This window comes from Punica granatum, chromosome 4 (assembly GCF_007655135.1).
Source record: "Punica granatum isolate Tunisia-2019 chromosome 4, ASM765513v2, whole genome shotgun sequence".
In the NCBI taxonomy this organism is placed as follows: Eukaryota; Viridiplantae; Streptophyta; class Magnoliopsida; order Myrtales; family Lythraceae; genus Punica; species Punica granatum.
Window position 1 is genome coordinate 6,636,812 of NC_045130.1, and position 24,519 is coordinate 6,661,330.

At 41.0% G+C, this 24,519-nt stretch overlaps 4 protein-coding genes across 8 annotated transcripts; 1 reads left to right on the forward strand and 3 right to left on the reverse strand.

The window, feature by feature from the left end:
- The first annotated feature begins 4,879 nt into the window (after positions 1–4,879).
- LOC116205060 (protein LIKE COV 2) lies at positions 4,880–9,503 on the forward strand. Of its 2 annotated transcripts, XM_031537507.1 has the most exons (8): positions 4,880–5,252; positions 6,125–6,177; positions 6,258–6,367; positions 6,555–6,641; positions 7,094–7,261; positions 8,138–8,235; positions 8,411–8,537; positions 8,695–9,503. In XM_031537507.1, the coding sequence occupies exons 1-8, from the start codon at positions 5,103–5,105 to the stop codon at positions 8,793–8,795; spliced, it is 894 nt and encodes a 297-aa protein (XP_031393367.1). In that variant the 5' UTR covers positions 4,880–5,102; the 3' UTR covers positions 8,796–9,503. The 2 variants fall into 2 exon arrangements, with proteins under 2 accessions (XP_031393367.1, XP_031393368.1); XM_031537508.1 differs by lacking the exon at positions 6,555–6,641 and having other exon boundaries at positions 4,883–5,252.
- A 385-nt stretch (positions 9,504–9,888) lies between these two features.
- On the reverse strand, positions 9,889–13,754 carry LOC116205058 (methionyl-tRNA formyltransferase). The gene is made up of 11 exons (XM_031537504.1): positions 13,216–13,754; positions 13,042–13,104; positions 12,776–12,910; positions 12,468–12,570; positions 12,216–12,286; positions 12,011–12,115; positions 11,577–11,610; positions 11,131–11,231; positions 10,901–10,960; positions 10,639–10,842; positions 9,889–10,406 (listed from the first exon to the last, which is right to left on the reverse strand). Exons 1-11 carry the CDS (start codon positions 13,489–13,491, stop codon positions 10,317–10,319), a joined length of 1,242 nt encoding a protein of 413 aa, XP_031393364.1. The 5' UTR covers positions 13,492–13,754; the 3' UTR covers positions 9,889–10,316.
- A 182-nt stretch (positions 13,755–13,936) lies between these two features.
- Positions 13,937–17,233, reverse strand: LOC116205059 (5-formyltetrahydrofolate cyclo-ligase-like protein COG0212). Of its 2 annotated transcripts, none has more exons than XM_031537506.1 (7): positions 16,417–17,233; positions 15,903–15,993; positions 15,498–15,724; positions 15,299–15,374; positions 14,852–14,977; positions 14,563–14,754; positions 13,937–14,304 (listed from the first exon to the last, which is right to left on the reverse strand). In XM_031537506.1, exons 1-6 carry the CDS (start codon positions 16,810–16,812, stop codon positions 14,606–14,608), a joined length of 1,065 nt encoding a protein of 354 aa, XP_031393366.1. In that variant the 5' UTR covers positions 16,813–17,233; the 3' UTR covers positions 13,937–14,304; positions 14,563–14,605. The 2 variants fall into 2 exon arrangements, with proteins under 2 accessions (XP_031393366.1, XP_031393365.1); XM_031537505.1 differs by having other exon boundaries at positions 13,937–14,358; positions 16,417–17,230.
- Positions 17,234–17,795: 562 nt separating this feature from the next.
- Positions 17,796–23,017, reverse strand: LOC116205057 (polypyrimidine tract-binding protein homolog 3). 3 transcript variants are annotated; one of them, XM_031537502.1, is made up of 15 exons: positions 22,869–23,017; positions 22,324–22,394; positions 21,836–21,907; positions 21,675–21,751; positions 21,310–21,391; positions 20,919–21,042; positions 20,607–20,671; positions 20,461–20,510; positions 20,286–20,327; positions 20,152–20,206; positions 19,985–20,042; positions 19,765–19,778; positions 19,200–19,307; positions 18,978–19,121; positions 17,796–18,719 (listed from the first exon to the last, which is right to left on the reverse strand). In XM_031537502.1, exons 2-15 carry the CDS (start codon positions 22,378–22,380, stop codon positions 18,330–18,332), a joined length of 1,338 nt encoding a protein of 445 aa, XP_031393362.1. In that variant the 5' UTR covers positions 22,381–22,394; positions 22,869–23,017; the 3' UTR covers positions 17,796–18,329. The 3 variants fall into 3 exon arrangements, with proteins under 3 accessions (XP_031393362.1, XP_031393361.1, XP_031393363.1); XM_031537501.1 differs by lacking the exon at positions 22,869–23,017 and adding an exon at positions 22,620–22,862; XM_031537503.1 differs by lacking the exon at positions 22,324–22,394 and having other exon boundaries at positions 22,869–22,988.
- Between the last annotated feature and the right edge of the window lie 1,502 nt (positions 23,018–24,519).

Here is a 24,519-nt window from a genome sequence, read left to right on the forward strand (position 1 = left end):
GCAGGGGACGGCGACAAAAGTCAAAAGAGTTCTTTTCCTTTTCTCTTTTCCTCAGGAAAGGGATGTAAACTGGTGCATGAATGTTAACCGAGGCTTGTAGTGGCACATGAATTATTGCTGATTTGGAAATAAGAGAATTTGTATATGATTCCCATCAGTAAGGGTAACAAATAAGGGCTAGTCATTGAAAGTGTTAACTGTTAGTAAATTAGACCTCACATGCAAATTTTAGATTTCTTCCTTCCACAATCGACGTGAAATTCAAACGTGACAAATTCTCTCATTTTTAGCCCCAACGTCCTCGCGGGGTTCTTAGAACGTCTACCCGCGATCTCGCAGAATTGTGAGTTAGGGTTGACTCTAATATCATATATAGCAACGAGGAGTCCATCATTCAAGAGCGCTAAATCTCTCCCTTACACAACAAATGTCTAATTCACGAGGCAACAAGACTTTCCGTATCCTTTTATTTTGATTTTTCTATTCTTTTAAGAGCCATATTCTTGTAAGAGCCAATTTGGCCTTCCTTATAACGGAAATCAAGAAACTGTTGATGAATTTTGTTAACTGCTTCAGAAACCTCTCAATTTGCCTGTCCGGATATGAACATAAGAGGTTGAAAAGAGGCCGCTAGCTAGCTTTAATAATCTGAAGTTCAAATATTGAACCCGAGGATCCAAATTCAACTCATCACCTCATGGGGTTGCCTTAGTGGGCAGCCCTTTTTCTCAGTACCACTTGCTAAGTGTTGTATGGTAATTTAGAATGCCGTGTGTTGGATGGTTAAAAAGTTCTCTAATTATTCGGGTATATTGACATATAGGCTCCATCCATAACTTGAATGGTTAAATGGATAAAGTTAGTAACTACGACTTGAATTATGTGGACATCCCATGTGATTGAAGGGTGGCAAATTTGTCTGTCTTGGCGCATATATAGTTCACATTGTAAATCGGGTCTAGGTAAGTAATATTTTTCCTACCTCATGATTGGCATGGCGCGCACTACCTTGTCTCCAAGAAGTACAGTGACCGCCACCTAATCCAGATTCAAGCCGGTCGTCCACCCATTAATTAAGGGGTAAATCTCTCTAGATTTTAATTTTTCTTATTTCACAATGCTTGAACTTAAAAATCATATTTAAGGATAATAAGAACTGAATCACTTAAATCAATTTACGTAGTAGATCTCTCTTCTATTTTCTAAACAACGAAATTCCACGTTTATCAGAACCCATAAGGTATAAAGATAATAGAAGAAAATTTAGAAGCTGAAATCATGATAAACCTTTTCCAGTTTTGCAAATTCCTCCATTTTATTCGAACGGTTTGACACTTATTTCTCTTAAACAAAATCTCGAGTTCTTTGTAAATGAAGTAAACCCTTAATTGAAAGAATTTTATCACTTAATGAACCGACTCGGCTTGAATTGGATTAATCGGAGTCATTTGAACTTTTGAATACTATGGTACGCAAAAAAAATCACCTTTTTTTTATGTAAACCTTGATATCCGAAAACTCAATTGGGTCCCGACTAATTCAGTCTAGCTAGCTAGATCGGCTCACTAAGAAGTAAAGCTCTCCTAGTATAAATTTTTTATATTCACAATAATTTAAACCTGAAACATGTCCGAATTTTATTTTACCCAATTCACTGCGTGTTACTTATAAAAATAAAATAATAATTCACTGTGTGTTAGACCAACAAAGCAGCAGAAGCAATAATTTTATCAATTAACCAGTGACACCCTCAATTTGTCATTAAGCTGGGTGTTTTGTGGGCCTTTATTTGTCCCCCAAAAAGTTCGATAAACACTGCACAAATGCACAAGATTAACTTTGTCTTCTGTTTTGTGGGGCAATTTGGAACCCATGAAAAGCCATTTTTGTCTCAGGAGACGTCGAAATCCGCAAACGCACAAATTGTGAGAGGAGCATCGTCATTCCTATATTGGGAGTCTCATGATCGAATCAACTTATTAATAGACCAATTGAGGAATAATAATTCGACTTTATTTACCAAAAGGTGCACGTGTGCTCTCAACCATAATGTGTCTTTGTATATGGATGAAAATTCATCATTTTATTAGACTTATGATATGGGATAGCTCCGGGGCCGCGAGGGACCCATGCATGAAACTCGACAAAGAGCGTACTTGACCTAAAATGGTCGTCAAATCATAGAGGCAAGGGGTTTATTGCACATCAACTTATTACAAACAAGAAACTACATATGTTTGATTCTAGTATGTGGACTTTTCGTTCACATTTTCATTTCCTCTTCTATTATCTCTTTTATGCTCACAAACCTCGGTTCTAACTCAGTAAAAATGAACAATTAAAATGCAAAACGAACGGATGTTTGTCAGTCCTCAAGTGTATATATTGACTTTGAATTTATTTCATTTGAGACTTGACATAACCGGCGTTCGTTAAGAAGACTGAAAAGGCTCCCGAATCCCTTTTCATGGAAAGGTTCAATGGACACTGACCTGATTTTACTCGGGATCCCTTGCATGCCCTTTTCCTGGATGCAGTCGAGAGATTAATTGGTTAGGTGCGAGAATTTCTTGTCCTATATATGCATTCACTTGAGTAATATAACAATTATACACATATATGACAATGATATATATATTGCTTACTAAGATTCACTCATACAAGACCTCCCCCAGCCTTTGGTTCTGATTCTTCTTATTGGTACCATTTTGTGAAGGATTTCTGGCACACGAGTGCAGCTCAAGATCCCTTACCTTGCTCTGATATCGAGATCTTTATGAAATCTAAGTAACACATGGCTGAGTTCTACATGGATATATGACTTGAGAACCGTTCTCTGGTTTATCCGGGATCAATATGTGATGATAAAGTGTTTTGATAAGAATCTCGGATAGCTACTATCCTTGTTTTCCGTCTCGGTTTCTTCTGTGTAGTATGTCTGAAAGGATTTGATTAATTCTGATATTGTAATCTTCGTTTCTTGAGCATTTTCACCTTATACTGTTGTCGTGTAATTTTTACATATTATAAATGAATTTTCACGGTTCACGATAAAAAATAAATAAAGATTAACTCATATATATATATATATATATGTACATATAGCTTTCTAAGAATGGAGTAGCAATTTGCACTAGCGGGGGGCCCACCACATACATGGGTGTAGAACATAGAATATCTGGTACTGTTTGCTTATTATGTTTATTAAGATATTCACTTTTAGATTGTATATATATATATATATATATCCGAGCCAAAAAAAAAGAAGATTCCTTATATATATAATTATTAGATTAATGTTCTCATAACGATTAAAAAGCCGATAGAAGAGGTGTTGCTGAGGCTTTATATAGATGTGCGCATGTGTGTGTATATATATATATATATAATATTATCATATATGAAAGTGCACAACTTGAGCAACTTCAGCCCCCAACTTGCTTTTAGCCATTCTTCGTGTCCCCATACATTATAAATCAGTCACCATGCATAGAATCATCCTTTTTTTCTTTTTTAATCTTCCTTTTCTTTTGGTTTCTCTCATGTTCTCATATGACTATTAATCTACTGAGTAATATAAGATTAAGGTGATTGTATCATTTCATAATTCCACGCGATATTAAGATTTAAAACTTAATAATAGTCACACCAGTTATCTCTTAATTATCAATATAATGATCTCAAAGCACTTTTATACTGTATGTCATCGGTGCAGTCGTATGTACCCTTATAAGCTAATAGCCGAGCAAGTGACGAATAAGCTTGAACGATCAAAATGATCCCAAACTAAGTTTGAACACAGCAAGGTAGGAGGTGAAAATTAAGTTAAATGGCTTATGCCTTCCCGTGGAGCCAGTCTTCAAGTTCACATTAGTTGATTAGTGGTCGTTTGGAAACCAATCCTAGAGGTGCAACTTACAAAAGGATTATATTCAAATGTGTGGAGAAAGAAAGAAGCAAATAGAACACAATCCAACTTGTTCAAAATTTAGATCAAAAGGGATAATATAGAATATTGTTTCCGACGCATGGAGTTGAAACTTCCTCCCAACTTGACTTCTTCGCCTCAGCTATAATGGATTTTCGTGCTGTGCCCACAACTTAAATTGCGGGCCATATTGTTGACGGTCTGACTCTTACCATGAGAAAGCTATTTGTACTTAAATGTACCGCGCTTAGTATCAGTGGACAAACCCTGTCTGTAGTTGACGAGATTGAACTCTATGTATTGAAAGTACTTCGTGATTAAGTAAATCAACAGCGGAACGGGAATTAGTATCACCCCGTAAAGCCGAGGACGCCCGGTACAACGTCATTCTCTCCCCTCCTATTCCTCTGCACAGCAGTTTCAGAAACAACGTCCACCTCCCTAAACTAGGTCGGATTTAATTGATACCATAATGGACTGAGAGGGAGTCGCCCCCTAAAATTCCAATATTATAAATAAAAAAATTGTACATCATCCCTCATATTTTCATGAAATTACTGCTATTCGCTTCCTTCCTTTAAATCGGAAAGTTTATACTCTTATTGCCCCTCCAAGGACCTCTCTCCCCTTGAGCTAAATCCTGTGTCCGACGATTTTAATTAATTGATTGACTGAAAAAGCATAATACAGATGAACGAGTCATTGTTAGACCACATAATGATATTTTGTTTTTGGGTAAATATACTACATAATGAATTAATGATAAAAGCGATCTTCTTCCAACCTGTACTAGCAAAGGGGAAAATACAGCAGGAGACGGCCCATTTAGGCCCATAAAGATTTGGCCCAGTAGAAGCCCATCCAAATAGTTCTCTGATGGGCCGATATCCACTTCGGGGCTCAGGTCAATGTCCTGCTTTGTAGCCAAACCGGACCCCGCGTTTACTCCGTTCATTCCTTCATTCATTCATCGCTCTCGTACGCGAAGAAACCGAAGAGGGGAGGGAGGGGGAGAGAGAGAGAGAGAGAGAGAGAGAGAGCTTCTCCGCTTCAGAGTAGAAGAGAAGACGACGTTGAAGACGACGAAGAAGGAGGAGGAGCTGAAATTTGAAGCTGACCGCCATTTCTGAGAGATCTCTCTAGCTCTCAACTTCCCCTCCTCTCTCTCGCAGGAATGGCGGACGACAAGCAGTCGACCTCGATTCCGTTGACCGAGCACTCGGGTCTCAGTAAGAGCGGCAACAGCGCTAGCGACACCTCTCTGCACGATCCGGAGGATGCTCAGAAGTCTCGTCCGAGCTCGCCGAACTCGTCTACTCGCAAGGTGCGTAGTCTCCACCATGATCTGGTGCTTGAGCAAACGCCGTCTGTTGAAGTTGATTAGTGTCCAATTTCTTGTTTGATGCGAATTAAGGCTGCTCTGTGAGCTTCCTTTCATTCTTCAACTTGCTGGAGAATATTGGCTGGCTAGTAGCTTCTGTCTGTGTAGTTTACTCGGCTTAGACTTGATTAGGGATTCAAACCTGGACTCTGGTTATGCTTTTTCAGTCAATTTTAGTTGATCGCTCGTCCAGTGACCGTAGTGTTTAGCCTTGCGTTTCCCGTTGTTCAGTTGATTTGCTCTTTCGTTCTATGAGATCAAAGGGGTACATATTTTTGCAGCAATCCAAATTTACAGAGTCGAAGGATTTTCCCCTGGAAATTGCGGTGTCACGGTGTTTATATGATTCGGTTAGATATCATATTTTTGCTTAACTTCAATGTGGTGTACCTCTGTGTTGGAGTTCTTTTAACCCATGGATTAAGAATGCTATGATTCGGGATGTTTACTTGCCAAAATTCAAAAGTGTAAATCTAGCTTTGAGTTTATCGGAAAAATGAGAGTGTTTGGAAATGGAGTTATAGGATCTATGAAGAAGGCAGTAAGTGAAGCCATGTATCTCGGGTGCAGTCTGGGCAACTAAACACCATCTTCCGTGCATCAGAGAGTGATACTTTAGTGGATGCATGTCATATTGTTGCGAACTGCAGATTTTTGATTCGATAGTTTTCTGGTACTGAATATAATTATGCATCATACACACATCCAAGTGCCCACCTCATTGAATGTTTCACATTGATTTGCATCTATGCTGATAAAAAATTCAGAAAGGGTGACTTACATTGTTTCTGTGTGTGTTATTCGCTACCGTACAGGCTTGCTATGCTGTCCTTCAGAGTTGGGTTTCTAAGAAGTTCATGACAGGATGGTAAATGATTGAAGAAATTTTTTGTATCACTTCTCTTTTGTGGTTTCTAAGTTTAATAGCGTCTTCTTGTGAAATTGCAGTGTTGTTCTCTTTCCAGTTGCTGTCACATTTTTTGTCACGTGGTGGTTTATACAGTTTGTAGATGGTTTCTTCAGTCCAATATATGAAAGACTTGGCATTGACATTTTCGGTAAGTATCAGAGGATCTCTTGGATATGTCTCTGAAATGAACTTTAGCGAATAAATAATCCTTCTGCTCACATGTATTTTTATTATTTATACGATTAGTATACTTGTGTAATTTCAATGTTCCTTTTAATATATATATATATTTAGCAATGCAGTTTGACACCATATGCTTTTTTGTTCTCTTTGAGTGCCACCTATCTATCTAAACACTAATGGACTAGAGGGGAGGAAAACAGCCAGTCTGGATGGGATTATGTGCATGATGCCCATGTTGAGTATGGTTATTTCTTGCGCCTTTGAGTTTGTAACTCTACAGTTAGAAAATGCCAGTCCTTTTGGATTATATGCCTGGTTGCTAAGTTATCTACAGGCTTATTGTTTGCAGCTTTGTTGTTTAAAATGTTGATATTGTTTTCCCATATCTTTGATGAATCTCTCGATTAAACTGCCCTGAAAGATTGGCATAGACATACAAGGTCACAATTTATGTTTTTGGGATAATGGATGGTCTTCTTCCTTCCATGTTATTGTCTCTCTTCATTTTACTCATTCTGATTTCTGCTGCTCTGAATTAGAAGTATATCGATAAATACTTATTCCTCTTTAGCGAGCTTTCATGTTTGAATTGCCCTTTTTCTGGTTTTCTTGTCTTTTCCCTGATGACCTGTTCTCCTTCTCTAGCTTAACTATCACTCGGGCTGATACTTGATCTATGTTTGTGATGCAGGCCTTGGATTTGTCACCTCTCTTATTTTCATATTCTTCATTGGCATATTTGCTTCATCATGGATGGGTGCAACCGTCTTTTGGGTGGGGGAATGGTTTATTAAGAGAATGCCTTTTATGAAGCACATATATTCAGCTTCCAAGCAAATCAGTGCTGCTATATCTCCAGGTAAACCAGCTTAAAACAGCTGAATTTCATTTTTCCCCAATTTAATTGGGAGCAGTAACTACTCTTTGTAAATAGGTTTAGGTAAAATGCATAGCACCACTCTTCCATAGATAGAAAACTTTATTACCACTTACCCTGCAAATGGAAAATGTAAGGGTTGCTCTTTGTTAACTTACAACCAAACTGATATACACAAAGTAAGTGGACAGGCATCGTCAGCCCACAAAGGCACAAACCAAGCTCAAAGGCATCGTAGAAACCCAATAGCAAGCTGAATTGATAAGGATACTTTTACATCATCACTGAGTCATACCCCATCCTTCTAGCAGTTTCCTTTGCTGCCGATCAAAGGCCCTCATCTGCAGCCTCTTAACTCCATGCAATTTGCTCCTCACAGCATATTTTTTTTATGCTGGCGAGATTCTTTCGGAATAGATGGGTTGGCATGAGAATGCAGAGCCTTCCACACATAATAAACTTGAGCATGTCAAGCAAGTCACTTGTAGAGACTTCCCTGTAGGGTTTCTGACAGCCCATTCAAGCTCACAAGTTCCAGTCCCTCCCTTGTGTACTCGTACCATTAATCTGGATAAAATTTCTCCAATCTTCTTCAAATAATGACAGCTGAAGATGAGATCATTTCTTCTCTATTTCCAATTTTACTTCAAACTCTTCCATGCCCTTTGACAAAATTATGTTTATCATGGAAAGAAAGCACAAGCATTAGAATTGCATTTAAGGGGAGTTATATATGTTTCGTATTTTGAAAATCCTCTATGACAGTGTAGTGTGAGGGGAAATAGGATTTTGTTACTACTTAATGTGGGGGATGTATACCAATTTGAATTGATAATGTGCCTTCTAATTTTTGGACAGATCAAAATACCACGGCATTTAAGGAGGTTGCTATTATTCGTCATCCTCGTCTTGGTGAATATGCTTTTGGCTTCATTACATCATCTGTTATCCTTCAGGTAAATCTTGATCTAGAAATGTGACGCAGCTAATTCTGTTGTTTCAATGAATTCATCATTCAGAGGGTGACTTAACTGAAGAAGTAGAGATATATACGTGTGCAGAACAGTTCCTTTAGACAGTGTAGACCATTTTTTCCATGCATGCAGGTGACAATTAGCTGTTTGTTTGCAGAGAGATGATGGGGATGAGGAGCTATGCAGTGTTTATGTCCCAACAAACCATTTGTACATCGGTGACGTTTTTCTGGTCAATTCTGATGAGATCATCAGACCCAACTTGTCCATCCGTGAAGGGATAGGTTAGCTCTCTCCCTGTGCTTCACTCTATACTCTGCCCTTTAATGTTGGCCTTAAGCTGATGCTTCCATCAAAGCTGTGACTCGAATTTTGACGTGTGATTTTGCTAGGCGCTAGGGTCTAGTGATGATTTTTCGAACTTTGTGTGCTGTGTTGCAGAAATTATCGTGTCAGTGGGAATGACAATGCCACAAGTGATTTCTCCAATCGAGAGGATACCTCATCAAAACAGCAGGATCCCTTTGAACAGGATGATGTGAAACCCTATAATTGGCAATATAGCAGGTTTGTGTTCTTCCTCTTCGGTCAGGATTTGAGGTTATTTCATCGTCTATATTCTTGCAACCATTAGCAAAGCAAAGTATCTCCTTCGCTCGATCTCTGCTGGGAATTGATTTGGCTTCTACATAATCATCTCATTAGTGAAATGTAATGTGCAAGAGTGCTTGTTCTTCTGTTGTATCTTTCATATAGCTTTGATTTGTAGATTTGGGATACATGCTATAAAATGTAGTTGCAAGAGAAATGAATATTACACAGCAGATCACTTTTCTTGTTCGTCAACACTCGCATACAAGACATGTGCCTTGGGTCAACGTTAGCACCAATCAAGTCTGGAGGTCTATTGCATGGCGTTCGGTGTGATTATCTACGTCGCTAGTTTGAGGCTCTGTGGAGCGTCATCTAGGTAAGCACCATTGATGTCTAGCTGAGATATACACTCGATGTCAGCTTCGAAGCAGTCATGGGCCAGCAGCAGCCACCTAGTTAGGGGAAAAGGGGAACTACCTGGTGGCCACCCCTTCCCCTCCAAGGTCGCCAGTGAAAGTACAGGCCTCCAGTGACCTTGGAGGGAGAGGGGTGGCCGTGGGCGAGTCCCCTCCCTTTCTCAGTTTCATTTTGCGAGTTTTTTCTTCTTTTTTATGTACTTTTAATATTGAAAATTAATTTTTATTTAAATAAATGTCCATCAGCAATAGCAAGATGAAAAATGAACTGAACAAACTAGAAAAGATTGAGGTTATCCATCTACTCTTTTTTTTTTTTTTTTTTTTTTTCTTGTTTTCCTCAGCGATCAATGATTGTCCATTGATAATAAAAACGAGTATAGGGTAAAATGTTAAAGATAATATTAGAAAAGCAGAGAAAATACAGCAGATCTCTGATAAGGTTATCCATCAACTTAGAAATAGGTTTATAACTACAATTAAATGAAAAAGCTTACAATCGAGGAATAAAATTGACCTTTTCCCCATCAATGCATATACAAATCATTGATCGGTTGGCAGAGCAAAATATGCATTGACATATGAAAAAATCACTTTATGTATAATATTTCTGAAATAACGGTTGTGCGGATTATGGATGAGTATGATGTATTATATTGGTAATCCAGGCAAAATTCATTAGACCTAATCCAAATACAAAGGCGAAACTTTTAGGGCCAATCTTTTTTAGCTGCCCACCTAAAAGCCCAGGGCAATGCCACTTGCGGGCCTTATTCTTATGGAGCCCATCCATCTGAGCTGGGATGCTACGGTTCAAGCCTAAGCCAGCTCCTAGCAAGGGCTAGATTCTAACGGACAGAGCCATATCAACAAGACTCGAGTTGCCCATGATCAATCCTATTCTGCTTAACAGACTCTAACTTCGAATCAGGAGGAACCATACATTTTGAAATTTGAGCAGATCGACCAGAACCCAACTAATCAGAGGATTTGAAATGCGCGTTGTTCACTCTAATGATCACAAACAGCTTTCAGTTTCTGAAACAGCAACTGTCATAATTTCTTCAGCATCTGACCCCGGAGACCATTCCAGAAAGCAGCAGCACTCACAACCTTCTTACCCGGTAGCTGAATCTCCAGTACCTAGAAAAGCCATGAGCAACCAAAAATGAGAATATGACTGGGATTCACATTCACATACCAACACATTCTTCTCCAAATATGCAATGAAGTTAAAATGTATGTACGATTCTGGTCCCCCGTTTTCTTGATCAGGTGATAGTAAGAAATGCATTTCAATAAAAAGACTTGCTTCAATTTGCAGTTTCCAAGTATGACATGATGATGATGAGTAAGACTCGCAACCATAGCGAACCTCCAGTTGCGTGCGTCCACCACATGGAACGATCAAAGCACCATTGTGGATGCTGATCTCATCACTTCCACCGGCATCAGATTTGATCTGGTTGCATACCCTCGTTGTGATGAGTTTGAGCTCAAGGACGTTCTGAATGCCATTTTCTTTATCAAATACTAAGAGCTTGGCCCTAGTTCCCGGCCATCCTGCAAATGCACGAACCTAGAATGGTGTTAAATCAAGATTGAATTGTTAATTTAACAGATGAAGCAGAACTTACCTTGTTATGCACGACAGAAGCTTCTTGATCAAAGGATAGCCATGACTCCTCGGGCATAATCTGCATGAAGCACAAGACCACATCGAGTGAGATCCTTGTTTCATTTATGAAAGAAAATGAAAGAGAGCAAGCTCAGATCTTTGGTTCTTGTGAAGATCCAATGTTATTTCATTATATTTTCTTCCTAATATTTCTGACTATACCTATACTCAATATGAAGGAAGTAGTACCTTGGGAGCTAAGGTAGCTTTAGAATCATCTTGTGGTTGTGCTTTCGCTTGAGCTGATCCATCACATATGGATGGAAGCTCACGTATTAAAAGTGTAGATCCTGCAATTAGCAGGGTTGACTCATTAATTAAAGCATGTATCTCTAATTATATTCAATGTTCAGATTATTGTTAAGAGAAATGATAAATGGACAACTAAGCTAAGCATAAATTTGCCAATGAAGTGTATCAATGCAGAGGAAACACATATGCAACAGCATGGAAGATTTCCAGAAACTGGAGAAAGACAACGATGATAATAATTAAACATCAATCAATACAAGAATCTCCAGTTATAATGTTTAAGGCTTTTTTTTTTTTTTGGCTAAGAGAGAAGGTTTCAACTCAATCCCATGTATTACACTTGGCTGGATAGTGAGTAGCAAAGAAATGAGAGAGGACCTTGCCTTTAGAGAACAGAAGGTCAAGTAATTCTGGAGCCTGCAAGAAAAATAATTTGAATAGGATGAGTCGACCTATTCAAGAACTAAAATCAATAACATAACAAAACAAATATTATCCCATTCAAAAACTATGATGGCAGCTGAAAGTTACAACAGATTATAACAGGAAGTATCTATCATTATTAATTATAACAAGGCACACGAAAATAATAGTAATGTAATAACGACGACCGACATCTAAAATCCATTCAGCTTATGAATATCACGGTTTAGATGCAAACACTAATGGCAGACGCGTGCACTTGAATGCTATTACCAAGCACATTTGCTATAAGCTACTATCCATTTAGGTCCTCGGCAGAAACTGGACACATCAAATGGGAAAACTGCTAGGTAACCCCTGGAGTTTAATGTTCCAAACAAGCCCTTAAAAGCACCTTAATTTGATCATCAACTTGGAGTCTCTCTCTGGCAATTATCGGTCCAGCATCCAAAGCACGAACAGTGTATACTAATGATACTCCAGTTTCCTTCACACCATCCTGTGAGTAAGGAGTCAGAAATAAGAATCTGGCATTAACTGTAGATGCTTTGCAATAGTTTTGACTCGGACATTATATCCCACTAAAGAGAGACAGAGACCTGCAATGCTCTTTGAACTGGAGCAGCACCACGGTAAAGCGGCAGCAGGCTTGGGTGTACATTTACGGTGCCTGATTCATGAATAGCCATATGCTTTATGAGCCCTCAAACACCAGAAAACTACTTCTATACCAGTCAAAGAGCAAATAGGAATCATGCCTTGGAAAAACAATCAAGACAAGCCAGATATGAATCATGAATTTGTCACACAGGGCATATCTCAATTTCGATAAAAATTACAAAATGACTAACCCAATGGTGGAATATTAAGAAACTTCCTGGGTAAAATATTGCCATATGCCGCTGTAATGCAAATCTCAGGCTGCAATGCTTTTAAACTGGCCAGGAACGCTTCCTGCAAAAATATAAAATCAAATGCCGAAAAGCTAGTTGCTCGATTTAAGGTCCCGAAGAAACTTCAAAAGCTGAGACGTCCAAGATAGCGCATCGATTGATCAATTGCATGAGTCTACTGTCCAATGCTGGCGCCAGAGAGAGTAGCATATGGTGCAGTCTCCACATCGAAAATGCAGACAATGAAATTGCTTCGACTAAATTACCTCTCCAGCTCGTTCAGGTGTGAAAATAAGTTCAGGAGAGAAACCCTTATCCAATGCATGCTGTGCCACAGGGGAAGGCATCAATTTCCTCCCTCTATCTCTTCTCGCCGGTGGTTGAGTAACAATTGCTGCAACCTAAATGAGTTCACATTAGCAAACAGGCTTAATTACCACGGCAGTCCCCTTCCCTTGCAACTCCCAAAACCACCAGCAGACGATGTCGCTGCTATCTGATACGCAAAATAAAGGATCGGGGGATACATTACCTCAAACGCGGAGTCCGGCGCCGTCGAAGCATTGAAGAGTGCCTCGAGGACGACTGCAGAGACCTGGACGCGTAAGAAGCAGTTAGCAGCGAGCAATCACTGAAATGAAGGCCAATAAAGACGACGATGCCGCGAGAAGTGCATACATTGCACCAGCAGTAGGAGATGAGTTACCTGAGGAGAACCTAAGAAGACGAGCGACTTCTTCTTGGGAGGGGAGAGCGACGAAGATGAAGAAGCAGAGGAAGAGGCTATGGCGGGCGCGCTGAAGCAGCAGAAACGACGCAGCATCATCGACGAGCTCATTTCCCGCCCGGTGAGAGCTAAGCTGACCTGAACGACTCCGAACTCCCACCCCCGTCTAATCTGCTGTATGTATATCTCTGGTGGAAGGAGAAGACGACGACGTAGAAGGGTTGCGCACACAACGACCAAGATTGATTCAAGCATTCAATTTCGAGATTCGAATATTGTGAATAGAGAAAATCAATACCGACAACTTTATCTATTAGTAGGCCGAATACAACAGATTAGTCCGAAGCTCAAGGTACACATAAAAAATGCAAGTGCATGGCGTTGCTGTGGTTAAGTTGAGGGTGCTAGGTAAAAGTTTATCGGGTAGCAGTCGCTGAACCACCCTCCGTTTTCAGCTGGGACGTATCAGCTCGGTATAGCTATTACTCGTGACCTACTCAGAATCAACTCCACATCTAGCCTGACTGATCGAGTCGAATGTTTCTCCTTTGAGTTCGAGTTAAGAGTTTTGTCAATTTTTTGGGAAGAGCAAGCCTATCAATTACTCTCGAGAGGTTCACAGGCTTAAGTGTGCTTCCGTCAAGTTTATCTTATGTTATGCCATTCAAATTAATGTTAGCCCGAAAGTTCACACACTCCATTAGGCTCGGCAAGGAGGTTTACATTGAACAGGACAGTCACTCAATTAGTTTGTTACCGGCAGACCAAGCCGACTCCAGATGACTTACAAGTAGCTCGGATAATGCAAATGGGATGTCAACCACACAACTGACCATACCAATGCCAACGCCAATAAAGCTGCAGTGTTGGCAAATCTTTCCTAGCCTATACAGTGCCTACCGAATCCATTGGATCCATACACACCCGAAATCTTAAGACTCACCCATCCGTGCAAAAACTGGACCGAGGTATCTCGAGATCACATCTACGGGCAGCCAGTCCGGGTGGGTTTTGCCTGAATTGTACAATCTGCATTCTGCTGCAGTGCTAGATTGAATCAAATGGGACCTGGCAGTGAGAAATTCGTGACAGTTTGCCTTAAAATTATATCAGCAAGAGATCCTGTCAAGAACAGAGGAAAGCTTTAAATCCGTTGCTTCATCTGGAAGACAAACACTCGAAAATTGCAATTCAATGACATTATTTTTTATGTTTGCTTTCACATCAACAAGAACTTATGCTTCAGTAAACCTTACATTTGCGATGAAAAAGTCAGCTAACTACCTCCATGATAATCAAATCACGACTTCCTACTAGTAAGATTACCTTTTCTCATCTTCAAAGCCATGTGTTTGTGTTCTTCATGACATCATCGCCTTCTTTGGGCTGTGGGAGGCAGCTTCTCAGATGGACCGCAAGGGAGCGTCTGGCCAGTCTCCTGCTCAATTCGGCGTTTAAGCTCTCTGAGTATACGGATCTGGCCCAGCTTCTCGGGAGACAATTTCTCCCAGTATATCCCTGCAAAGTGAAAAGTTATTGTTACATCCACCTAAGCACGCTATACCGCAACATCATATTTAAATAGTAAGGAGACAAGCATCCTGTGCTTTCTGACCTTGAGGCTTCGGAATAGCCGTGTTGGTAAAGAAGACCTGGGTAGGAGTACAGATAATGTCCACCGGAACATCGTGGATCAGTAGTTTTTCCACCGGAATATCATCCACAAGTTGACAGTCGTGTACTGCAAAGAACACATCAGTGGCTACGGATATAGATGCGAAAACCAAGGGAAGTGCAACCCAAGAGAAGCAACTGATGACTTGTTTCAAGCCTTGTAACTTATGATGGAGGATTTAGGGGAAAAGCCAGTTATGGAATGGTCTCACAATCGTAAATATCATGACAAATCAGAAAAGACGAGGCCACTGCATGTTGCTCAAAGCAAGAACGTGTTCTTACATGCATGGCAGCAGATAATATAGAAATGAAATGGAATGGCTACAAAAACTTGAGCTGATGGAAGTATAAGACAGCAAAAAGGGGACAAAAGCACCCCACTTACTGGAGGTAACGACCGGCGTTGAGTCATTGATGGCTCCCATGTAGCGTAGCATTCCATACTCAAGCTCCGCAAATCCCTACACCAATATTTTGTTGGAAAACGCAGAAGGAAGGTCCAATAACTTATCTAGACTTAAAATACTGAAAAGCACCTGAGTTGAAGCGATCGATGAACTATATGAATGGCTATGATTAATTACCTCACCCTTGCCAAGGCGAGCACCAGTCGTAGGATCAACAGCGACTGACCCGATTACTATCAGATCAACCTCGATCTTCTCATCGAGTCCAATTGGCCTTCCATGCTTGGCGACACCTACCGATGTGCACGCCTCATTTATGGTACTGGGAGTTAACGTAGAGGAATCCAGTACAGAGAAAAATCCAGTCCTTAGACGGGGTTGAGGAGTTAGCAGCTTCTTCCCTCCTGCTCAGAAAAATTGATAAAAACTTGACTCGAAGTTTCTTTCTGCTGGCATAAAAGTTCGATACAAACTAGTATAACTGATTACAAGAAGCATATCTCATCTTCCACTTAGAGAATGCCACTTCCAAAATTTCTAGAATTCCAACATGTTAGCAAGAGAGTAAGCACACTGACTAACCAGTGAGAGTGAGGAACCTAACTTGCTTCTGAGGCGAGTCGGGATTGACTTTCACACAGCGTGCAGCCCGGAAAACATCCAACTCGGCCAACTGCCAGAGACGAAACCCATCTTTATAATCATAACGACTAAAGGTTCTCCGCATAATAGCAAAGGATTACAACTAAAAAGCAGAGACGCATAGGCACGATCATCATCCCAACTTAGAGTCGGGCCAGGAAATTCGATCGACTGGGCAGCATTCCCGTGGGCTAGGCTAGCCAACCCATACGACATTTCTCTTCCATGTTCTTCTCTGATAGAGCGACAACCTTAGTTCTTCAATCAGCCCACGTTTGAGCTTTTCAGAAACAGTTACCGAGCTCAAGCAGCGACAGCAGCATCGGCCAGGCTCGGTTTTCACAACCGCCAAGCCCGGCCAGGTCAAGACCGAGTCCACTGAGGGTGAACTCTGAAGTCTAAAACAATGAGAAACGGATAAGGCGGGAAGCCCGTTCAGTACAATCAATCGCACCTTCTGAGCAGCGGCGGCAGCTCCGACGAAGTTGGGGATGCGGTGGTGGACGGGACGGGGGTTCTGGGCGAAGTTGCGGGCCTCCAAGAGATCCCAAATCCTCTTCCGGATCACCCACTTCCACGCCTTGGGGTCGTCCTCGGCCTCGTCCCGCTTCGAGCTCTCGGCCATGGACTCCCGGGCAGCGGCGTCGAGGCTGAGCCGCTCTGCCTCGAAGGCGGCCTCGTCGAACTTCTGGGCTCTAACTCCGCCGCCGGCTTCCAGATTGAACCGCTTCCTCTGGAAGTGTCGGAGATGGGAGACGGAAGGAAGGGAAGTGTGGGTTGATACGCGGCGAAGGGAAATGGCGGGCAATAGCGGGAATTGGGAGGACAATCGGATCGTGCACGGATCCATTCGATGGCAAATTTGTGCTTCTTCTTCTCTCTTTTTTTTTTTTTTTTTTTTTTTTGGCTCTGTTAATTTGGTGATGTTAAGGTGGAGCTGTTCAGCAGAGACAGACGGGGAGCTTCAGTTCAGCTGGGGAGCAAGTTGTCGAGCCCTGAGAACGCAAGAGATGGAGAGGACGAAGACATGAACGGTTTTGATTCTTGCCAAATATCCAATGGGAAATGTTCTGGCCGTCTCACCCCTCCGAACCGAACGGTTAGATCAACACTTCGTACTGGATCTTATATTGATCGATCAGCTCCAAGTACACTAAAGAACAGGTCAGCTGAATGATCGAAAAATTCTTCCCTCTCTCTGTCCTTATATGTTCCATCCTTCGAAACTCATGAACCTAACTTGCATGCTCTGCGGGTGGGACTCTTTCGTTGCCAGATTCAATCCCGTTGCAATTACTCCATCCCAAGATTAACTTGTATTATGATTCCGAACCAGTGTTGCGTTAGAAAGGTTAGTACATAATGAGGTTTAATCAGCGCCGCATTGCATAGCTGCAAAATCGAGATGTTTCGGGACCACCTTGCAATTGGTACGGACTAGTACACGAAGGCAATATGGACAACTCAAGATAGATTGCTGCCCTCTACATGGAGTCACCGTGTAGAAGTTCCCCAGGTTACTATTAAGCCATGAGGCCCCGCGTTCGAATCTGGAGACATAATGTGACATTCCCTGCAGTAGGAAACCCATATTTCTCCTTCTAACCACTTTCTACCGGTGGCAACATGTACCAGAAACCGAGTCTCAAATCGATCGAAAGCTCAACCTTCAGACCCATCAAAGACCATCAACTGTAGAACAAGAGGATGACGAGGAGAGGATGGAGGGAGGAGGGAGGAAGAAGAGAAGTTGGAGGAGGAAGGGAGAAGGAGGCCGAATTGTGGGAGAAGTTGAAGAGAGCTTGAGGAGGAGGAGGAGGAGGAGGAGGAGGATGAAGAAGACACAAGGCAAGTCTTTATTTGATATTACAGAGGAGGAAAAAAACAATTGGCCTGACTGACTGAATTACAATAATATTACAAACAAAAAAGGGCACTGAAATTAGCTCTTCAATAAGGAAAAAAGGGCAAAATACTATTCCTCTCTCCCTCCCTATTTATCTTCAAAATTGAAGCCTAAGCTGCAAACCAACACAACCTCAAAAACAATGAGAAACCCGAAAACAGAAGAGCCTATAAGAATTTACTGCTACAAGCACCAATCAAGCATAAGACAGAGAGACAAGGAGGAAGTTTCAAAGAGAGTATCATCCCCAGCTAAGAGAGCAGTTAAATCTACAACACAAGTCAACTTAGTAAGAAAGAAAGACGGACTCAGCCACCCACATAACAATCCTTTTTGTCGAGTAGAAGTTACCGACACCGAAATAATAATACTTCCATCACGCAAGCCACAAAGAGATTTACCAGGTCCTTTTTTTTTTTGGGGGTTATTTTTTTCCTCTTTTATACTGGAGAATGTTTTTCTTAGATAGCCTGCACCTGGGAGAAGGAGATTCGGATTATTGACCCGGCAAGGGAGGTCGCGTGCTTACAGACGAGTGCTTCTGTGGCTTGCTCCTCAGTATCAAACAGCACCAGGGCTTGCTTCTTCCCATTCATCTCAAAGAGCTTGGTGTTCACAATATTCCCATGCTCTTCGAGGTGGGCCGCAATCTCCTCTTCGGTGATGTCCTGAGGGAGGGTTGAGAGGTGGATCATCTTCGTTGGGGAGCAGCAGTATCGGTAATTCTTTGCGGCATTGCGATTGAACCGGTTGAGGTTCGAGTTCACGTACTCGTGCGTGTCAGCACCTTGAGTAATATTTGGGTGCTTTGAAAAGTTGACCTCCAGTCTCTTCCCGAAGAGCATGGCACCCTAATATTCAGAAATTTAATAAGTATTAGATGATGATGCTTCCTGTTACAATTGCCTGCCTCTAAAGTGCCTTCAATTTCCCATTTACTCATAAGTTCTTCCATCAGAAAGCAAAGATAAGTTTCTTCATGAAAATCACCTTCCCAAATTCAAATTTCAATGGAGAGCCTCTTTGGCGATGGAAAGAACAAAGATGAACATCTAACAGATCTGAACAATAAAGAGTAGAGCCACAAGTTAAAGGCAAGGGAACTCGACCTTCAAGAAATGCACTGCTAGCTCAGCCTGGAACCCATCGCCCATCTGAACAAGTGCATGGTCTGGTTTGTTTCGGAGAAGCTTAATTCTCACAATGTTTCCATATAGAGAGAAGAGGTTGAAAAGTTTATCCTCATCTACTCTCTGAAACATGACAAATCGAGTCATGACCGAAGTCATTAGACAAAGAAAGGATAAAAAGAGGCCTTTAAGAGCACTTACATCGGGATTTAGGTTAGACACAAGGACTGTACACCTATCATTTGTTCCACTTATTCCAGGAGGCAAACCTCCTCCAAAGGCAGCTGCAATGGCAGCGGCATTAGCCATCTAAGGAAAAGAAGAAAAAAAAGAAAAGCACCATTATCACCTGAGATCATTATAGAACTGAAAAAAAAATGCAGATGGGCAACATAGAATTTTTAACGAAGTCCATGAGATGAAATTTTATTTAGATAACATCATGCTGTCATAAAATTCAGCTACTTGGTCAAGTTGCTCATCCCTTTCTTATTCCAATTGATCAACAAACCCCATTACGCACCGAGAAACTTCAGTGAAGTAGTACTAGCCATAAACCATCTATTACAACACAATATTACCTATTAGTATAGAATAGAGGAGGCCATGGATATCATTTCACAAGACAATGAATCAGAAAGAGAAGTGAGCAAATGGAACTCAAATGAACAGCCCAAAAGCACATTTAAAATAGCCAAAAGAGTCTTCCCTGGTTGAATTTATATGATTTTACCCAAAAATTGCAGGATGAACAGATCCAACTAACCTGTGGATATGCAACTGTTCATCAAAAAAAAGAAAGAAAAGGTCAGAAAAATGGTAGAGATGATGTGCGAATATCGGATAAGAATTCTTCTTATGAGATGCTATGCATAAAGATGAAAGAAGTGGCACAACGCTAATATGAAGGGATCACGAGAGAAGCAAAAGAGAAAAACAAAGAACATAATAATTGTTTTCCAAGTAACAGAGGAGAGCAGAATTACCTGCACGACCCCCACCGGCTTGAAGGGCATACATGCCTCCTGCATCCCCATAGCTGGGCTGAGAAAAAAAAACAGTCGCGTATAAATATAGAATGAAAAAGCTGCATGCACTTTTCTTTTTTTTGTGAAACTATTTAAAGTGGTAAAAGTAACTCTATGCAGTGCACCTGTGATGATCTACCGCCTTTCTGTTCAGAAGGCAGATTAGGATTCGTAAAATCCCTACAAAGGCAGGCACATTAAAGCATTTACAATATTACATCATCAAGAAATGCAACCAGAATCCTGAAATTTATCTCACCTTGATCTATCATTATTGTAGTTCACTTGTAGCTCATCAAGGCTGCACAGATTAAACAAACAGAAAATTTTCACCAATAATCACACTGAGTAAACAGATATGCTTTCTGATGAATGAAGATCTAATAGTAATAATACAAACGAAAAGTGAGGGTCCAATGCTTCAATAGACGTACTTTGAAAATTGAATGTCCAATTGGCAACAGCCATCATAAATATTACGTCCCTACAACATCAGATATCAAGTCAGGCATTCAATCACATAAATTATTAAAAAGAAACCATCACGATGCTGATGATAGTACAGACAATCGGATAGTACCTGAAGAGAAGTTCTAGCATTAATAGCACTCTGACGTCCCTGAAATTGGATAAGGGATTGAAAGCCTAGGTAATTTGCCAATAAGACCAGAGAAAACAATTGTTAGCTGTAAAGAGTAAGATCATCCGCTCACAATAATGCTTCCGAGAGTGATGACACACACAAGCAAGTAATTTTCACTATAACATCAGCCATTTTAGGTCAAAGGAGAATCATCCCACTTAGATTCTTTAGTATAAATTGGTGTCAAAACGCACCATTTTGTTGGAAAAAAGCAGGAGTAGGTGAGAGCATGTATTTGAGGGAAATTACCAGCTGACTTTTGGAAGGTGACAATCTTCTCGACAAATCCATATGGAGAGAAGACTTGATGGAGTACCTCCACTGTGATGGGATACATCATGTGATGGATAGTAACCAACAGAATTCGATTTGGCTGTCACCAAGGACCCAGCAGCTTATCAGCACAGGCAAAAAGAATAGAAAAAATAGAACGAACAAACTACATCTACAGAAGATAACACAAAATAATCACAACATAGGATTGGCGGAGCAAAAGTAGAATGCTAATTCCCATACATAGTCCTAATGCCATACAGCATGAATCATGCACATCAAATATGCAAATAGAAAACAACAAGAATCTGAAATTCTTATGGAGCACTATCCCATGAATGTCAACAATTAACTGCAGAAAGCAAACCTCATCTCCTCTCCCCTGAGAATTTTGATCCATTGTAGTCAACTCTTGATGCGATGAGAATTGGACATAAACATTCCGACCCCTGGATTTTGAAGACCATACAGATGTCACTCTCTATACTTCAATAGAAGGGAAAGCAAAGAGCACAAGGTCCTCACTTATTACTTCTCTTCATAGACCATTATAAAGGGCTAACAATACTGTCGCTGCTAATAGTAGGTCGTCAATGTAAGACTAACTACAATAATGTCACAGCAGCGACAATTGTCTCTTCCAATTAAGATTATAAGAGCCTTGCCGATTTACTAACTAGGGCAGTTACGTGCGCAACCTTGAGTTAATTCACTAGAACCAGCATTCTGTACCTAATGCTTGGCTGAACATTAGTGTAAAATTGCAGAGCACTAATGGCAGCAGCAACATCCTGCATTTGGATAAGGGCCTGCATGACAGCTCAACGATTAGAATAACAGATTCATGTCAAAACCACGTGAGTACCAAGCTAATCAAACAGTTAAATAGAAACCTGATTCTTTGCCCGAAGCATCACAAGCTTCGTAATTACTCCAAATGGTTGAAATAGCTGAAGCAGGTCGTTCTAACAAATCACAAATAAAAAGTAAGAAGAGGCTTAAGCGCCACTATTTTCATTCTATACAATTTCTCAGAAAGAGAAGAATTTCCGGCTTTAGCAAGAAGGAACTATTGAAAAACCGATGTCTACAAGGATCATACAGCGTGAGAGGAAAATGCTCGACCCACCACTGCAATTTCAGCTCAACAAATGCAAAGGGTGCGACAATCGCAGGAAAATGACTGCCTTTTTTTTTTTCCGGAGCAAATGCAAAATAGTATAGTAGGGCCTACCCCAGGAGCAGCCGCAAATTGAAATGTCAAAATAAATCATTTTCATTATCACTATATAAGCATGGTTTTCATTCCGAAACGATTACTTTCTTCGGAAAGCCACTGCAAATTACATCCGTATGAGACTTTAAAGCCACACAGAAATACCTCAGAAATCTCGTGCCCGACATTGCGAACATGAATGACTTTGGAGGCCTCTGACATATTGAACCAAGAACCTGAAAACGACAAATCGCCCAATGTTTAATTCACAGACTCGCAACCCTTCAACCCCTAATTCAAATCCCACGAGGCCTCACGGAGGAGCAAAACAACAGAGCAGCTGGATCGACAGAACCATGATCAGACCACCGCATAAGGGGAAAAAGAAACAAGCTTCCCCTGAAACCCTAAGCCGAGGGGGAGACACACCAGAGATCAGAGAGTAAAAGAAAAACCGATACCGCAATGCTTATAGCGGTGCGACGGGACAGCGGAGGAAGCCTAGCGCGTGGCTCTCCGGAGCTCGGAGGGACTGTTGGGGATCTCGAAGGTCAGGTTTTGGGGGTTGTAAGTCTGTTATCTATGGCTTGTAAATTCCAGTGGAATGCAGACTGAAACTGAAAGTACGTTACCGAGAGAGAGAGAGAGAGAGAGAGAGAGAGAGAGAGAGGAGGGAGAGAGGGAGGGAGGGAGAGGGAGACAAAGCTTGCCTGGGAGTTCAGTCGCAGAGAGAGAGAGAGGGGGGAGGGATTAATGAGAGGCTCGCATGCCGATTGTTAAAAGTGCGTTCTCGGCCCAAACCCGGAGGAGACAGAAAGGAGGGGAGACGAGGAGGAGGAAGAGGAGGGCGAAGCCTTTTTACCAATTGGAAAGTCTTTGTCTATTTTCCTAAAAAGGATTTTGATCCAACTAAGATAGAAAATATTAATTATTTATTTTCACAAAATCCAATATCGTGGATTAATTCGTAGGTGATCGATTGCGGTATAACCACAAATTGAGTGTTAATCACTTGACTAATTATCGTTGATATTCTTTATATTATAAGATATTGTGACGCGAGATCATTTAAAATTTCCTATGAGTGAGTAGTTCTTTCTTTCTTTTCGCATTGAAATTTCTTTTTTCCTAATGAATCCCGCGTTGAAAATTCTACCGGATGAGTACCACGCCTATGCCTCCTAATCTTTGTATTAGGAGCACCGGTCTTTTGCTAATTAAGGCGTGTTATTAGAAACTCCCCAGTGCATAAACACGAAACTTAACTATAAAAGTCTTACAATGCAAAAATAACAATTATAGAATCGGTTTATAAATCGCGTGAATGAAGAAAGGACATGGTAAGAATGGTTATAAGGCATGCGATAATAATTACCAATATGGACCGAGAGGAGATTGAGAGACAATAACCTCCTCTAAAATGTTCATATTTTAAGGGAATTCATATATAATTCTTCAAATTTTAATCAACTTCTCTTTCTATATGCGTCCATTTAATTCGGAAAATTTATTTTATTATTGGCCCCTCAGACGTCTCACTCCCCTTAGTCCAAATTTTCCATGGCCCCCGGCGCTTACATTTTATGGCACACGAGTGACCTGAATTTCGATAACTCAGTGCCCATAATAGTACCCTTTTGGTTCAATGAATGGCACGTGATTTTTCTTCAAACAAGTGTAGCATGAACATTATTTATCATTCCTGGACTATCTATCGTGGCATATATCCTTTCCAAGCCTAACAAGTAACACCACAAAATCTTTATCTACATATATACAATCAAAGTACCGTAGGCATCAAGACGGGGGGGGGGGGGGGTAACCGATGAACATGTCGTGACGATCAATTCTACGCGCAAATATCTAACAGTCGAGATTCAACCGAGAAACACCCGAGGCTTAAGCTATGGTCGACGAATCGAACCGATGTTAATTTTGGGCGAGGGTGAGGGTGCATCAGAAGGCTCCCTTAGCGCGTAGCAGCGTATCGCCTTCTCCAGTTCCCCCCACCCTCACACGCTATATAAAAGCCGAAACTAGGGCGACACAATTGGTTCATAACCGAAGCAGCTTTAAGCTCTGGTATGCTCGGTCCGCTCGTCTCCTCCACCGCCGACATGACCTGCCGTCTTCTTCTTCTTCTGTTCTCTCCGATTTCTTGATTTATAACTGAATCTTTCTCCCTTTCTCCTGGTTTCGATTGGATTGGGCGTCACTAATGGGCATATTGATTTTTTGCCTTTTTTTTTGGGGCCAAATCGGCAATTTTTTTATTTTTATTTTTGGGATAAATGGAAATTGGCAAATATGATTGGAAGAAGAAGTAGGGGAATGATGAGAGATCTTACCGTGCAAACGCAG